Here is a 17,139-nt window from a genome sequence, read left to right on the forward strand (position 1 = left end):
GGTTTGTTGTACATCAGAATCCAGCTTTGCCTTAAGTCTGTTTTGTTTGATGAAAGTGAACATTAATATTTTAGGAGGTACTATTTCGCAATGAAATAAAAAGATGAGATGAGAAATGGAAGACAGGATACCCAGCAGTGTGTAGACCTCCAGCGGAGCAGCATGACTGCTTTCTGACAAAATGTGCTAGAAAGCCCGCGTTTCCAGATGTGATGGTGAGGGAAGTTCTGGTAGGCTCCACTGGAGGCCGCTGTTTGATCTATGAGTAGCCAACACTCTTGCCCCTGGCTTTTCATTGGCTGAGCTGGACCTGTCTGGCCAATCAGGCACAACTCTCGTTCGGGCAGTCTCGTGTCGCGAGAGTTTGGTAGAACTGAATTCAAACTGTGGCGGTTCGTGGCGTTGACAGAGGATTGTTCACTAACAAGGTAAACATGTTCACGTGTGTCGTTTAATCATGTCTGTTTTTAACGTTAGTAATGTTAGTACTTCTTGTTGACGGTATACTGTCGCCCCAACGGAAATTGAAGCGTTAACGGCCTCTGTGATTAAAAAAAGCTCCTGCGCCAGAATTACCGGCTGTGGTTTAACAGCTGAGTCCGACACGAAACCTCAGTTACTTGTGTCTGTCGGCGGGTAGTGGCAACAAGCTGCTGTTTCTATTTGATCGCTCACATCTATTCTCTACCTCCTGCAGCTGGAACAGACCCGTTTCCGATTTGTAAAGTAGATGTACGACATGTCGTCCACTAGCTTCATTATTCAACACTAGCGTTACAACAGCAGATAAATAAGAGCCATGTGCTGTTACGGGTTATGCCCTTCATGTGATAATGTGAGACTCGGTTGTTAAACTTGGTTTTAAACATTTAATTTAGAACCAATTTTGTGTTTATTAGTTACAACAGATATTATTTTTTAATGGAGCGACTGGCAGTGTAACTCGCTGCAGTCTGTTTACGGAGTGATGCATTGTGGGTTGTTTGTAGCCTTATTGTTGCTAATGTGTGTGTTTTTTATTGCAAAACCAACACAGCAACAACCACAATGAAACTCTGAGCAAGTTCAATCTAAATATGCACAAATACAAAAATCATAAATGAGACATTTAAGATATACTGCTGACAAATATTCATATTACATTAGGGCTGTTCCATTTTTTTTTCCCGGTTACAAAGAATCCCCAAAAATATCCTGAATCTCGGGGTAGTAGTCTTACAGAGTCAATCAGCTTTAAAGTGTTAGTCCAGTTGTCACATGTTCTGTTGCCACAAAGGAAATAAATTCATGACAAAATCCATTAAACAGCCAATACATAAATCAGTCACCAATGATGAGCTCCAAAAGAAAGTGTTGGTAACTGTAAGAGAAAATAATGATGTGAGAAGAAAGACAAGTAAATCCTTGCAGTGACTCAGTGAGTTGACGATAGGCAACAGTGATCTGTCTACAGACATCAGACAATGTTTTTCTAAAGAACAAACACTGATATATTTACCCCAGTTCAAAGGGATTGTAAATCTTTTATATGTTTAGGAAATGGTCAATTTTATTTTACATTGTTCTATTTGTCTTGCTGTAGTGTTTTTGTAAAGGTAGTTTAAAATATAGACAAAGTCTAAGCAGCTTGTTACTATGAAATCCCATTGTGGATGTCAGAGACAGCAAAGGATTTCTACTGTCAATACAGACGTCAATGAGTGTTGGAGTGTTTGGGGGGAAATCCAATTACAATACATTGAAGAGATTTGTTTTTCACTAATTATTCTGCAACTTTTTGAGACAGGATGTGCCCTGATTTTTGCAATGTTGTGATGGTGAAAAAAGGCAGTGAATTTTGTTTTAAATGTGCATCTGAGGACGAGTCCGGATCAAAGATAACTTTCAGATTGCTGGCGGTTTCCATTAGTGTTGATGGGATGGCCTCTAGTTAGGGCACAAGGTAACTGGGAAAGGTTAAGGAATTGGGCTCACTCTGGAATACATCAAAACACACATTAAGGATAGTGTTACCGGAAGAAAGAACCATGGAGGAGCATACGCTCAGGCTCACGACTGGGAACATCAGTCAGTCAGCTGGTCTTGTCCTGTCCTGTCTAGGCAATGTCAAATCACAGTACTGGGAAACAATGCCATCATTGTTTGTGTATTTCTCTTCTGTCCAGCTCCATACAGCTCATTGCACTGTACCACACACACCCGAAATACATCAGGAAACCCTGCTTTATTTTAATCAGGCCCATTGCAGCCACACACTCTTGAACCTGACAAGGATATCATAATTAAATGTGTAAACATGCTGACAGTGATAAGTATTTGGTCCCTGTGTTGTCACACACTGAATGTCACCCAAGAGCAGCTGGATGTTGGGGTGCAGAGTTAAAAATGTAGTGAGGCGTGTGATGGGTTGCAGTCAGCACTGTGCTTGAAGCATGATTATCCCTTTCCCCCCGACTGCAGATGGCAGCAGCAGAGGAGTTAGAGTTGCTCAGGAACCAGCTGAAGGCGAGGGAGGAGCAGGTCCACCAGGCTGCTCAGGCTGGATTAGATCTCCTCAAGCAGCAGATGGAACTACAAAACACACTGGATGAACAGAGAGTAGAGATGACCAACGCACTTGAGGTATGACACTGCACTGAGGTGACGTAAATCACAATAAACCCACACATTTTTTCTCCTACCTCTATTGGTATATACCTGTGCAGATAGTTTCAGTTTCATGTTTCCAGGTCTAAGATATTATCCACTTCTTCAAAACAAACTGAATGCCAGCAGTTCTTATAAGTACTATTCTTTCAAGACAAAATAGTTGCAAAGAATATTGTTCACAGTAAAGTTTGGGCATTGTCCCTATATCTTACCTTGTGTCATGTGTGTATCATAGGCCCTTGAGCAGGACAAGTACTCCTTGCAGAAGGATGTGGAGTTGAAGACTCGGATGCTGCAGTCACTGAAGTCAGACTATGAATGTATAAAGAACCAGCAGAGACAGCAGCTTCAGGAACAACAGCAGCATCTGGAGAGGAACCACAGCATGGCACTCAGTGAGCTCACCAACAAGGTACACTAACTTAGTGTGGTCTGTTTGTCTCGCTGTCACAGTTTACTGTGACACAGAGCCAATATTAATGTAACACTAACATGAACTGACTGTACCACCACTTAAATATAATGTAATGTTTGATTCTTGTTATTCTGTGATGTCCTCTCAGAATGACCTTTACATGGTTTTGATTTCCAAACACCGAGTGAATTATCACCAACCCTGCAGTTCTGCGGATTTTTACCGTCTTAATTTGTATAATCAGAGAGCTGTGGAAGTTGTGGCCTTCAGCTTCAGGGTGCTCAATTAGCTATCAGCAATCTATTTTTTTTCCAGATGCCAAATTAACAGATTAATGAATGCATCTTTGAGTATTTTTTGTCATATTTTTTAAGTAGCATTCACTGCATTTGTCATGTGTCAAACATTTTATTATTAAAGCTTGTAGTTTCACAGATACATCTATGTAATTTCGAGACTAAAACATTTTGTATTAAAGTGGCCGAGGGGAAAACTAACAAATGGTTGTGTGTATTCAGTACCTCAGAACCATGTGAAGTTAATTGCTTATAGAACTTGATGTATCTGTGTACTTTTTTCAGATACTGAGGTTGCAGTCTGCTCTGGAGGAATCCCAGCTAAATGAGAGACAACTCAAACACAAACTTGAAGTGCAGACTGAGACTCTTAATAACAAAATGGAAGAGTTGCAAGCTCTTAATGAACACACCGGGAGCTCCATGACATCTGAGATGATGGAGGTGCAGATGAAGATCATGGAGCTGGAGACCATTAAGGTGAGGGGAGGCAGTCAGGCTGCTGCTGCCACTTCCTGAATAAAGCGGCTTTCAGACATGCACTGAACTCTGGAGAACCAGAGAATCTCCTGCTGCATTGTTTATGTGTGAAAGGCCGGTCTGGACCCAATGTCTGAAAATGGCCAACCTGTATTTCAGCTCATTCCGAATGGTAATGCCATTTTTTTAACCCCGGTTGGAGTTGCACTAGTAAATAAGAAGATTTTCTTTGTGTACCAGGTGGAGTTGGAGCAGACTCTGCAGGAATGTCAGTACAGAGAGCAGCAGCTGGAGCTGACCAATAGCAGCCTGCAGCGTCACCTGGAGCGAATCACAGAGGAGAAAGAGGAGCGAGAGAAAGAGGCTGTTTCCTGGTTTAATGCATTACAGGTAAATAGAGCGCAATTTAACAACTGAGATAAAAAATGTCTGTGTCTGAAGTCATTCTCGCAAAGAGAGAAGGGAACATCCACATGAGACTGCACAGCTTTGCATTGTGAGATAACCAGCATTGTGTCTATGTATGTCTTTGTCTCTTATGTCTGTCAATTATTTTACTGTATGTTTTTATATCACTCTGTCATGGCACAGAAATCTCGTGAGGGGAACCGGGACCTCCAGATCCAGTTGGATCAAGCTCTACAGCAAGCGCAGGATCCCAACAGCAAAGGGAACTCTCTGTTTGCTGAGGTAAAAACCAACCCCGTTTATCAAAAATCAGGAACAACATGCACCAAAATGTTTGGCATACAAGGTTCTACACAGGAGTCTAAATGAAAAATTGACCCTGTGAAGTCAGTTAATGTGTTTACCTTGTGTATTTCAGCTGGAGGATAAGCGGGCTGAGATGGAGAGACAGCTGATCAGTATGAAGGTCCAGTATCAGTCCCTGCAGAAACAACATGGCTTCAGCAAACAGCAGCTGCAGCGCATGAAGGTACTATGTGTCACAATACATAGCTATAAACATGCACTATTGTTTGTTTTTTAACCAATTGTTACATGTGTGGATATACATGTGTTGTGCAGGTTCAAGTAGCCACTCTGATGCAGCTCCAAGGTTCCAGGGCTGACCCTGCTCAGCTGGAGAGACTCCAGTCCATGCTGTCAGAGAAGAATGGAGAGATCCAAAGTCTCATGACTAAACTACAAAGACTGGAGAAGGTTGAGGTGCGTGCTTATTAACCAACAACTCATATTTTAATGGAGAGAAAAAAATAAGTCACTTTCCAATGGACATATGCTTTGCAAACAAAATCAACTTCTGTCATCTTATCCACAGCTAATCTATCAGTATGTATGGAGTAATACAATAATAAATCTCATTATGATTAATAAATGAACACACTAGGAGGACTGACAGATATGTTTAACAAAACATCACATAAAATCTATAAACTTTGTTTAATGATGCATTTGATTTACCTTGTGTTTAATATGTGTTTGTTCGTGTGTGCAGATGATACTGAAGTCTCAGCCAGCTAATTTAGCTCGAGCTGAGAGCGGTGATAGCCAAGATGAAACCTACTACACCGACCTGCTCAAAATGAAGCTCAACAACACTGTGTGAGTCTAACTGACTCCCCATGTCTCTAAATGGTGGCTGGAATAAACTTGTTTTACAGAGCCAGTTATTCTCCCATCATACATCAGGAGACAAAGTCATGCCTCTCATTGTGGTGGTCAGATGATTTTAATATCTGCATTAATTGGTAGCATATTGACTATTATTTGATGGAGCTTAGTGGTGTTGAAATTATCAGTGAAAAACAAATTGCTAATTTTACTCAACAATGCAATCAAGTCATTTTGGAATGAAATAAAATAATTGATGGGTTACAGAAACACTTGCAGTATCTAATACTGACATAGGACTTGACTTTGTCATATGTGTATAAATTGCCCCCCTGGCTCACTCCAAGTTTGTGTGTGTCCTCAGTAAAGATGCAGAACGTCTCGGGGATGAGCTTTCCCTGCAGAGGATGAAGTCTTTGTCAGAGAGCCAGAGAGCTCTTGAGCTGGAGAGGAAACTCTTCACATCTGAGCGGCTGCTCAAACAGGTAACAGGCTGCTTCATAAATACTGCATGAAATAGGATTCTGTCTATAGAATATGAATATTGTTTAATCACAAAGTCATAAACTTGAAAAGCATAGCTCAGATTTGAAAAGATGGAAAGGGTAATGTCAGCATAATATAAGTGTGACTGTGTTTTATGTGACTGAAACGTCAGCAGCTTGAGCAGCCAAGCCAGTCTGTTCTGTCTGCTGTATAGATGTTAGACACAATGATTCATGATGTGATGTTCTAAAACACTGAAATGGTGTCAGAAGAAATGATACACATCCATATTCTGTTAATATACACTGCAAACAATGATACATGGCTGCCCAGATGCTAACATGACACTAAGTTACAGAAACACCTCCTGCATCCATAACCATCTCTCCTCTTGGCTTTGATTGTTGCCAGTCTCACACATTGGACTTAGCCTTGCTCCTCAATGGGAGATGCTGCATTTTACTGTGATATTCGTAGTGTGCCTAATACTTCTGTTCCCTGCTGCAGACTCAGAGTGACAAGATCAAACTACAGCTGCGAGTAGAAGAGCTACAACACAAATATGAACCCAAAGGTAAGTAGAATAATAACAAAGGTTTTAAGGACATGGATGTAGGTACTTTTTAAATGTTATGTTATGACTGAACTGATGCTGCCTCCTGCAAATTTCTGTCTGCAGAGGCAAAAATTTATCTGATCCAGAAAAGGAAGAAAGAGAAACTTCCTGTGGATATTGCACCCTCCTCTCAGGAAAGCACACTTGACAAGGGTGAGCAGATGGTTACTGTGGAGACCGATGTAACGCAATATACGACTACAGACCCCAAGGCTGACATCAGACCTAAAACTGAGGCACAAAGCTCCACAAAAGGTGTGTGCATTTATAGTCAGGAGTGTGTGGGCTGACAGGATCAGAACCTCAAATCAAGATAAAATGAATATAGTGCCAAACTCATTAATCATTGTTGTAATAGGTTTAGAGCTGACTGTGCCACGTGCTGCAAAATGTGTGAAGATCAGTGGAGAGGAGCCTGTTGTGATTCCCAACCTCAGGTCAGTGTGTGTACTCACGTCTGCCTCAACCGCTCGAGAAACGACTTTGTGTAGAGATTTAAACTTTTACTGATATTAAATCATCTGGCAAGAATAGGAAACAATATTGAGTAATTTTGTAATGTGTTTTTGTTTTGGTCCCCTAAAGTTATCCTGTGACTGACAGGACAGAGACTGACATGGAGGAGAACCAGCAGCAGAACAAGAGAGAGGAGAGGATTAAGAAACAGAGAGCAGTGGAGATGATCCACGTGAGCTCTAACAGCAGTATGGAGAACCAGTGTGCCCAGCAGTAGGCCTCGTCTGGAACACACTATGTGCCACCACATTCAGATCTCTCTCTCTCTCTCTCTCTCTCTCTCTCTCTCTCTCTCTCTCTCTCTCTCTCTCATATGATATAAATATATATCATATATTTAGATTAGATTTTACTATTTACTTGTACATCTTTCTACAGATTTTTTTTTTTATTTGCTCTACACTGTCAAAAAATATATTAATATTGCAATATTAAAACATTTGCAACAAAGTATTCTGTGTCCAGATTTTTAAAACAGGAATATTAATGCTTTCAGAGAGTATTCAGACCCCTTCACTTTGTTCACATTCTGTTATTCTGCCTGATGCTAAAATAATAAAGATTATTACCACATAATGCTTAAGTATAATTTTTGAAATGTGTCAAAAATGTAAAACTGAAATATCACATTGACATACAGTAAGTATTCAGACACTTTGCTACGACACTTGAAATTGAGTTTGGTCGGAGTTCACCTCGAGTTAATTCAACTATTAAAATAATAATTAATATAGAGCCTTTCAAGGTACCATGACACAATTAAACATACAAACATACAACATTTAAATACACACACCACATGTTTGTATAATCTCTCACAGCTGACATGGCCTATCAGAGCAAAAGCTAAACCATGAAGTTGAATGAACTACTGTACTGTACCTGCAGAGCTCAGAGACAGCAGTGTTTCTGAATACTTCTCCTTGTTTGATGTTTGAATAATTCCCTTTTAATACATTTCCAAACATTTGTACAATTTGATCTGACTTGGGTTGTGGATTGTAGATTAATGAGGGGAGTGATTTTCATTTTATTTTATCATATTGCTGGTAAAGGTAAAGAGATCTGAAAGCTTTCTGTCGTGCAGTGTTCCACCAAGTTCCAATTCTCTGTTTGATGTGTGTCTCTGTGAACCTCAGTTTAATATTTTTTATAAAATATAAACATTTATGAATGTATTAACTTGAGTTCCTGTATTCGGTTGTGTGTTCTGTGTGTAGTATTTTGCCTTTGTGGTGCAGGATCTTCCATCACCTTGAGGTTTCTGGATTCTCTGATCCATGCTCTTCATATAAGTTTGCACTTTATGATCATATTGTACAAATGCGTGATGAAAGTGTGGCGTTTTACCTGTAGGAAACACCCCCATTTAACCTGATAGGATTGTAACATCATCTTATTATCGGTGTCTTGTCCTACTGGTCTTCCACACCAGCTGGTGGCAGCAGTGTGACGTGCTGGTGTTAAACACGCTGAGAACGCTTGAAGCGAGGCTGTGCACGTGGACCAATGAGGAGCGAGTGGGCAGTGACGAACGCATGACGTCAAACGTGTCACTGAAAACATGAGGAAGTATCACATGTGTCTTTCCTGCGTTCACCCTCTGATTTCAATCAAACAGGTGAGTAATGTGAGCCTGGGATATTGTAGTTGTACTGTGACCATGCTCGTCTGATGGAGTATCAACAGACATCAGAACGTCCGATTTGTATAAATAGTGTGGTGAGTTCCTCAGTGTTATGGTCTACATCCAGCGAGCAGACCCAGGACAGTCATTGTGTCTGTGTGTGTGTTTCAGTCACCATGAAGTTGATCTCCAGCTCCGTCACAGCTGCTTCGCTTACCTGCATCACCGTGGCCTCGCTCCTGCTGCTGCATTGCCAGCATGTAGCAGCAGACCGGAGGGTGAGTAATGTTGGATTTACTTTTAAATATACTGACATTCTTAAACCTTGTTTAAAAGTGAATCTATTGCAAATAAAGGGAATAAAAGACAGGTAAGAGGTGGTCTTGTACAACCATCCATGAGAAGATATGTTGGAACTGAACCTTCTGTGATGTCTTGATCAAACAGACAAGAACTAGTGAGAAGATGGGGAGATGTCTTGGCCAGAGAACTGTTGCCTTGTGTTTCCTTTAATGCCCCTCTGTGGACAGTAACATAACAGGGCGATATTACAAAACTTAAGTAAAGCGACAACTGTTTTTTTTCTGTGTCTTTACAGTCGGACTCTGCCCTAACTGTGGTGGAGAATGCAGAAGGAGGAGGAGGAGCAGGTGGTGATGAAGAAGAGGAGGCAAATTTAGAGGTGATCCAACCTACTGATCAGTGGCAGACACTCAAACCAGGTAATATACAGGAGAGTGAACTGACACTGTTACAGTCAAATCAAATACAAATATCTGGTAATTTTGTGTGTGTGTGTGTGTGTGTGTGTGTGTGTGTGTGTGTGTGTGTGTGTGTGTGTGTGTGTGTGTGTGTGTGTGTGTGTGTGTGTGTGTGTGTGTGTGTGTGTGTGTGTGTGTGTGTGTGTGTGTGTGTGTGTGTGTGTGTGTAGGCCAAGCAGTGCCAGCAGGTTCCCATGTGAAGCTGAATCTGCAGACAGGTCAGAGGGAGGTCAGACTGGGAGAAGAGCAGCTCAAATACTGGACACAGGATCACAGGTATAGATCAGTATAACATCTTCACATGACACAGGATCACAGGTGTAGGTCAGTATAACATCTTCACATGACACAGGATCACAGGTGTAGATCAGTATAACATCTTCACATGACACAGGATCACAGGTGTAGATCAGTATAACATCTTCACATGACACAGGATCATAGGTATAGATCAGTATAACATCTTCACATGACACAGGATCACAGGTGTAGATCAGTATAACATCTTCACATGACACAGGATCACAGGTATAGATCAGTATAACATCTTCACATGACACAGGATCACAGGTATAGATCAGTATAACATCTTCACATGACACAGGATCACAGGTATAGATCAGTATAACATCTTCACATGACACAGGATCACAGGTATAGATCAGTATAACATCTTCACATGACACAGGATCACAGGTATAGATCAGTATAACATCTTCACATGACACAGGATCACAGGTATAGATCAGTATAACATCTTCACATGACACAGGATCACAGGTGTAGATCAGTATAACATCTTCACATGACACAGGATCACAGGTGTAGGTCAGTATAACATCTTCACATGACACAGGATCACAGGTGTAGGTCATTATAACATCTTCACATGACACAGGATCACAGGTGTAGGTCAGTATAACATCTTCACATGACACAGGATCACAGGTGTAGGTCAGTATAACATCTTCACATGACACATGTATAGATCAGTATAACATCTTCACATGACACAGGATCACAGGTGTAGGTCAGTATAACATCTTCACATGACACAGGATCACAGGTGTAGGTCAGTATAACATCTTCACATGACACAGGATCACAGGTGTAGGTCAGTATAACATCTTCACATGACAGCACAGTTCTCTGTAGACGTACCAGTGATACTGATCACTGCCTTGAGTCTTCCTGTGTTTACTTCTACCAGAAAACTGAGGTCTTCACAATTCTGTAAAAGCACAGACTATGAGACAACCTATGATTATGATAGTAGTACTAAGTCTGTCTTTCTCAGGAGGGAAGAGGAGTCTCAGTCCTTCTTCAGCCCTGATGAACTGAAACAGGCCATGAAGAATATAAAGGAGGACCTGAACCCAGTAAGCCAGAACAGAGACCAACAGTTATCCATACAAGGCTGATGTTATCATTTTAGTTTATGTCCTTGTGTTTCTATTTAAGCTCTTACTAAACATCCAAACATGTATGTGCCTTTATTCATGAGTAATGGAGCATATCACACTGAAAATACAAACTCTTCTTCTTTGTATTTGTAGGACTCTGTGGCTTCCAAGTTTCGTCCCCTAGAGGAGCTGAAGAGAGATATGGCTCAGCTGGACCTCCTGGTTGAGACGGATTTTCAGGTACATCAGTGTTTAGCAATAGAACATCTGTAATTAGACACAGTTAATAGTTACCAAAAACTGGCTAAAAGCGAGTTAATACTACACTCCACATGAATCATCATCAAGATTATATGTCAGTGTTGTATTTACAGGTTTTTGTACTTTGCCCAAGTTGGAAAAAAATCTCTGAATCCATTTTTTAAAAATCTATTAAAAACTGTGCAGGACAAATTAGAGTATTGCAGGCCACCGCAGTGTAAGTAGTCAATAATAAACACTGCTGTGATGTCATGAAGAAGACCCTATACAGGCAGAAAATTACGTCATGCATAGTTAAAATTTTTTCCAGGTATCTCTGTATCCTCCAGGTCTGTAGACATGACTAAAAGCTTATATAGATCAAAAAATAAATCATCATTATATTTTAAGAGTGACATCATCATGATGACGATGAACACTGAAGTCAGAAAATGACGTGACCTCTATGGCAGCAGAACATGTTACAGCAGCCATCAGAGAAAACTGTTAATCTGGACATGCACTTAAAGCCAACACTCTGTTAAAGGCTGTAGATACACTAGTACTCATTTAATTGAAAAACAATATATGTTGTAAATAACTATGTGTTATATCAGAGCCAATGCATTTCCTTTCTCTTCAGAGAGGTAGAGAACAGACCATAGTTATTTTCTGTCTTAGACTTATAACGGGAGGGAAATCCCTGTCTTAGTTGTTGGTGAAGCTAAATGAAGTGTGTTGTGATGTTGTTTAGATAATGAGGCGTCTGCTGGACCAATTCAACAGCAGCAACTCAACTACAGAGCAGAGACTGAACATTCTGCTGGAGCTGGAGTATCTGGTGCACCAGGTAACTGAATGCACACCCATTCATTATGACTGCACGATATTTTGAAAAGTTATCGTCATTGCGATATCAACGTGCCCGATAAACATAATGCAAAAGACTGCTTAAACTGCGATAAATTGTGTTCCATGCGCCATGCATTTACGCTCTGCATGTCAAAATATTTGGCCAATCAGATGGCGCCCTGCTGCCCGAGATGATAAATTAAAGATATTCAGATCATTGTCGGGTGTTTCCGTCAATGAATCATTGTCAGAAGAAAAGAATAACAAGAGAATAAAGAGAAAACAGAATTGCGAGGCGGCTCCATCAAATCTCGCTCCACCTCTTCAAGACTGTGAAACTTCTAGTGATCATGTTTGTCCCAAGTCAAATTCATATAAGCGGTTTGTATTTATATAGCGCTTTCACTAGTCTTGATGACCACTCAAAGTGCTTTAAGTTACAGTTTGCCATTCACACACACATTCATACAGTGCATCTATTAGCAGCACTTTTTTGTTCAGCATCTTGCCCAAGGACACTTCGGCATGCAGATTGGGAAGACTGGGGATCGGCTGCCGACCTTCTGGTTGGAGGACGACCGCTCTACCCCTCAGCCACAGCTGCCCAGTACATCTCACTCGCTCTCTGTTTCCAGATGTGCCATGTCCCTTATGATACCAAATATACACAGTCATGTTCCGTGCGCCATATATGAAAATAGGTTTTCCTAATATCGTGCAGCCCTACCATTCATACACATGAGAACTCTGAAGATGTTTGCTTACCACCTTAAAGTAACTGTGTGTTTGTGTGTGTCAGGTGGATAATGCTCAGACTTTGTGCTCGATGGGGGGTCTCCAGGTCATCCTAGACGGCCTGAACAGCTCTGACTTCAGATTACAGGAAAGATCTGCCTTTGTCCTGGGATCTGCTATGGCCAGGTACAAACAGCAGCACGTTCTGTGTGTAGCTAGTGTTTGAATGAAGAGCTTAACTTCTCCACACTACAGCTGTACAATATCAATATCACTTCTCTACATTTCATTTCGAGAGTAACTGAACCACATCTGTCCTCTGTAGCTGCACATGTCTAATTGGTCTTGTAAAACAACACACACACACACACACACACACACACACACACAGGTGGGCAGGAGATGCAGAGGTTTGTCCACTAACCAGAAGGTCAGTAGATTGATCCCAGCTCCTCCAGTCTTTATTCTAAAATTTCCTTTGACAAGAACACCCAAATTGCCCCTGATGGTTGTGGTAACAGTGTTTGAATTGTGTGTGATAGAATATGCTCTGCTCATAGAAGCACTGTCTGAATGTGTGAGGCTGACTGAATCAATGCAGCTGAGAGGATGTCCGCTGAGTAGGTGGCCTAATGGCCCAGGACAACTTTGTTTTCACACTGCTCAAAGAATATGGTCCCATGACTCAAAGACTACCTCCCAATGTTGAGAGGTCAATGTGGGGTCTCAAATGTGCCCTCAGGTCTGAACAGGGCTTAGAAGAAACCATTAGAAGAAGGTAAACTGTGATCATACAGGGATCAACGTGGTCTGTAACTATCCATAGATAGATTGTGACATTCACTTTGATTGCTTGATTTGATAGATTTATTAAGCACACCATTACAGCACCACCACCAGCAGCTGTTAAGTGTTAACACAAGGCAGCTTGGCTCCTATAGGAAAGGGTTCAGCTTATGAATGAAAACACTAAATGGTGAATATGTGGTGATCACATACTTTCTTCGATTTTCTGTATAAACTGTTACCTGTCCAAATGTATTAATTATCACCATGTGAACAAACATCGTAAAGATTCATGTTTTTTCAAACCTTTCATAGATATTGTGATAACATCTGTATTATAAATTCATTTGGCGATGATAATGATAGAAGAGTTGGGAAAATCTGTTATTGTGACAGCCATACATACGGTTACTGTTAAATAAGGTCAGTACCGTCTTATTCATGGAAAATGAAATGAGATGAACATGTTCACAGCTCAGTCTGCATCAGTCTCAGTGTTGGTGTGTTTGTGTCCTGCAGTAACCCAGTGGTTCAGGTGAAAGCTGTGGAGAGTGGAGCGCTGCAATTGTTGTTAACTGCACTGGCCACTGCACAGCCACTCAGAGTAACGAAGAAGGTACTGACACCCACTCACATGACCATCAACTCTCCAGTACCCGTACAAACACGTAATGTTTTCTGTGTGCCATTGTCCTCATGCCAGGTCCTGTTTGCAGTAGCCGCCCTCTTGCGTCACTTCCCCTATGCTCAACGTACTTTCCTGTCTCACGGGGGACTACAGGTCCTATCAGAGTTGTTTAGGGCAGATGGAGGTGGAGTTCTCCGAACACGAATTGCCACCATGTTATATGACATGATCAGCGAGAAGGTACAACACACAACCTGTATTTAAAGTTATTCCAGGAGGTTAACTCTCCCCCAGGCTTCCTTTTGTAGTTACTTTATTACAGTTTTACACATGACATATCATTTAGCTGACACTTTAATCCAAATTATATTATAGATATGATTTTCAATTTCCGGCCTGGACACAATGATAATTAGAATGTGTCCAGGAATGAAGAGGGCATACCTTCACCAAGGACCAAAGGTCACCTTAAATTCAATCAGTCTGCACCAAATTGCACACATTTATAGATATCAGCCCCCTAAATACTGTTTGTCTGATAAATCTGACAAATGTCCCAAAATTCCCAATATTGCAACATTTAAGAAAGTGATAAAAGAAAATCTGCATCTTGATCCGCATCTGCACCAAGATTTACCTACGTATACTGCACCCTCCCACCAAGTTTCCTGTGGTTTTTGTTCAATGCTGCGACATTAAAGACAAACAAACAAACAAACAAACAAACAAAGGCAGATGACAACATTACCTCCTTGGTGGAGGTAATAATAATGAGGGTGATTTGTAAGATGATGCTGAGACTGGTCTTGTCTGTTCCTCCAGGAGCTGATCTCTCAGACAGGTCTGGACCCGGTATTGGATGCCGCCCATGAGGACCGTGTGCGGCAGTACTCTGAGGTGTCATTGGAGGAGGAGCTACTGGAGAAAGGCTGGTGCACTTTGATCCCACAGCTGCTGGAGTCCACTGAGCATGACTACAGAGAGAAGGTGGGCTGAATCTGATACATAAATGAAACAGATAGTAAGCAGCTACAATGCGAAATCAACAGTTTTTGTATTTAAGAATCATAGACTGGCTAAAAATAAGAACATTATTTATGTACATAATTATAAACGCTGTTTGTGTCATTTCACTTTCAGGCTCTACGGGCTTTGTTGGCGATGGCTCCCACATGTTTGGATCAGTACCGCTCTGACAGCTCTCTGCTGGGCTCCCTGCTGTCTCTCCGAGAACAGTACCAGGAAATGGTCCAGTCAGAAATGATTCTAGGAGAGGAGAACAGCTACTTCGCAGAGATTGCGGAATTTATTGACGCACTACAAGTCAAAATGAAATGACCGGAGGATTGTACAGTGACACTTTACATGGCCACAATGCAGAGACTGAAAACTAAACAACCAGTCTCCAGCGCATGACCAACCACAGAGTGACAAATTCCTCAAGACAAGAGTCAACTCGATATAAGTCATGGACGAGGATCATTCAGAAAACATACATGGTAACATTAGGGACGGCTCATTTGAGTAAGCATCCATGTAAGAAAGGTCTGTAATGGAAAATGCTCTTTGTGTTGATAATTTAAAAATGAATTTATATTTTTAAAGTATTATTTTGGAACAAATGCTCTGAGTTTGGGGATTTCTTGTTGTAATACCTTTCACTTAAACCAGACATTATTTATAATTAAGTTTAAAGTTGTAAAGCTATAACCTTAATGATGAAGGTCCACCTAATATACAATTCAGTAGGTATTCAGACCCCTTCATGTTTTTTATGCCTCCGCGCCGGTGACAGCCAGGGGCCGGAGGCATTATGTATTTTGGTTGTCCGTCCGTCCCATTCTAATGAGCGTGATATCTCAAGAATGCCTTGAGGGAATTTCTTCAAATTTGGTACAAATATGCCCTTGCCACAAGGATAAACCGATAAGATTTTGGTGGTCAAAACTCAAGGTCACTGTGACAAGCTTATTTCCTGCCTTGTGAAGGTGATATCTCTGGAACGCTGTAAAGAAATCCTTTCACATTTGGCATAAACATGCACTTGTATTAAAGGATCAAATCACTTGATTTTGGTAGCCAAGGGTCAAAGGTCAAGGTCACAATGGCCTCACAAAGTATGTTTATGTTTTTCATGAACGTGATATCTTAAGATCAGCTTGAAGGAATGTCTTCAAATTTGGTACAAACATTCACTTAGAATTAAAGATGAACTGATTACATTTTGGTGGTCAAAGGTCAAAAGGTTAGTCATACAATGAATTCAGTAAGTAGTATTCAGACCCCTTCATGTTTTTATGCCTCTGTGCCGGTGACAGCCATTTGCCAGAGGCATTATGTTTTTCGTCCGTCACCTCACAAAGCACCTTTTTTTTTTTTTACCTCGTGAATGCAATATCTCCACAACGCCTTGAGGGAATTCCTTCACATTTGACACAAAAATTCACTCGTTCTTGGATTTGATTTTGGTAGCCAAGGGTCAAGGTCACAGTAGCCCCACAAACATTCACTTAGACTCAAAGATGAATTTATTAGATTTTAGTGCCTGGGGTCAAAGGTCAAGGTCACAGTGCACTGTTCATCTCAGTTTATCTTTGAGTCTAATGTCGCTGTGAATGTGATATTAGGACTGCCCGTAGGGAATTGCATTATATCTGGTTCAAACTTATTTTGAGTCCCTCACTGATTAGATTTTGGTGGTCTAAGGTCAATGTCACGGTGGCCTCAAAAAAAAGTTTTTGGCCTCTTAAATGTGATATCTGACTTGAGGGAATTTCTTCAAAACACAAAACACTTCTGGAGTTTCAGGGGCAAACAGCGTTGCAGCACAATCTAATACAATTGAAGTAAATGGTGACCTATCTTCAGATGTAATAAAACAACAGAAAAAACACAACATGCCTCCATACTGCTGGTGTGGTGTCATCCAAGTGTCCGCAAGCCCTGACATTCATATTCGACTCGAAACGAGGTAATTTCCACTGTGTTTTAAGCCTAAAAGTCTTCTGATATCTTCCTACGAGGTGCATTCACAGACCCTCGAACACACCATCGTGTGGCTAAGACCGCTAGCT

The 17,139-nt window shown here is 41.0% G+C and overlaps 2 protein-coding genes across 8 annotated transcripts; both read left to right on the top strand.

Annotated features, from left to right (window-relative positions):
- Positions 1-318: 318 nt before the first annotated feature.
- Positions 319-7,338, top strand: spdl1 (spindle apparatus coiled-coil protein 1). Of its 6 annotated transcripts, none has more exons than XM_034598768.1 (14): positions 319-428; positions 2,461-2,622; positions 2,885-3,061; positions 3,646-3,840; positions 4,081-4,230; positions 4,432-4,530; positions 4,667-4,777; positions 4,870-5,010; positions 5,300-5,406; positions 5,780-5,900; positions 6,409-6,475; positions 6,581-6,772; positions 6,876-6,954; positions 7,103-7,338. In XM_034598768.1, exons 2-14 carry the CDS (start codon positions 2,461-2,463, stop codon positions 7,248-7,250), a joined length of 1,749 nt encoding a protein of 582 aa, XP_034454659.1. In that variant the 5' UTR covers positions 319-428; the 3' UTR covers positions 7,251-7,338. The 6 variants fall into 6 exon arrangements, with proteins under 6 accessions (XP_034454659.1, XP_034454660.1, XP_034454661.1 ...); XM_034598769.1 differs by having other exon boundaries at positions 7,121-7,338; XM_034598770.1 differs by having other exon boundaries at positions 6,581-6,670.
- A 1,168-nt stretch (positions 7,339-8,506) lies between these two features.
- sil1 (SIL1 nucleotide exchange factor) lies at positions 8,507-15,640 on the top strand. Of its 2 annotated transcripts, XR_004615271.1 has the most exons (13): positions 8,507-8,654; positions 8,832-8,938; positions 9,259-9,382; positions 9,592-9,697; positions 10,719-10,800; positions 10,978-11,064; positions 11,819-11,914; positions 12,716-12,837; positions 13,957-14,053; positions 14,141-14,305; positions 14,888-15,052; positions 15,206-15,466; positions 15,515-15,640. XR_004615271.1 is itself a non-coding variant. In XM_034598804.1 (12 exons), exons 2-12 carry the CDS (start codon positions 8,837-8,839, stop codon positions 15,401-15,403), a joined length of 1,344 nt encoding a protein of 447 aa, XP_034454695.1. In that variant the 5' UTR covers positions 8,507-8,654; positions 8,832-8,836; the 3' UTR covers positions 15,404-15,640. The 2 variants fall into 2 exon arrangements, 1 of the variants encoding a protein (XP_034454695.1); XM_034598804.1 differs by having other exon boundaries at positions 15,206-15,640.
- Positions 15,641-17,139: the final 1,499 nt, after the last annotated feature.

Source organism: Hippoglossus hippoglossus, chromosome 10, assembly GCF_009819705.1.
Source record: "Hippoglossus hippoglossus isolate fHipHip1 chromosome 10, fHipHip1.pri, whole genome shotgun sequence".
NCBI classification, from domain to species: Eukaryota; Metazoa; Chordata; class Actinopteri; order Pleuronectiformes; family Pleuronectidae; genus Hippoglossus; species Hippoglossus hippoglossus.

What these genes read in the sequence shown, in the direction of transcription:
- sil1 (XM_034598804.1), top strand. Translation starts at nt 8,837, where the DNA reads ATGAAGTTGATCTCCAGCTCCGTCACAGCTGCTTCGCTTACCTGCATC. An exon ending in ATGTAGCAGCAGACCGGAGG is followed by an intron (nt 8,939 to 9,258) that starts GTGAGTAATGTT and finishes GTGTCTTTACAG; the next exon opens with TCGGACTCTGCCCTAACTGT. An exon ending in ATGACATGATCAGCGAGAAG is followed by an intron (nt 14,306 to 14,887) that starts GTACAACACACA and finishes CTGTTCCTCCAG; the next exon opens with GAGCTGATCTCTCAGACAGG.
- spdl1 (XM_034598768.1), top strand. Translation starts at nt 2,461, where the DNA reads ATGGCAGCAGCAGAGGAGTTAGAGTTGCTCAGGAACCAGCTGAAGGCG. An exon ending in AGCAGCTGCAGCGCATGAAG is followed by an intron (nt 4,778 to 4,869) that starts GTACTATGTGTC and finishes TGTGTTGTGCAG; the next exon opens with GTTCAAGTAGCCACTCTGAT. An exon ending in GTTGTGATTCCCAACCTCAG is followed by an intron (nt 6,955 to 7,102) that starts GTCAGTGTGTGT and finishes GGTCCCCTAAAG; the next exon opens with TTATCCTGTGACTGACAGGA.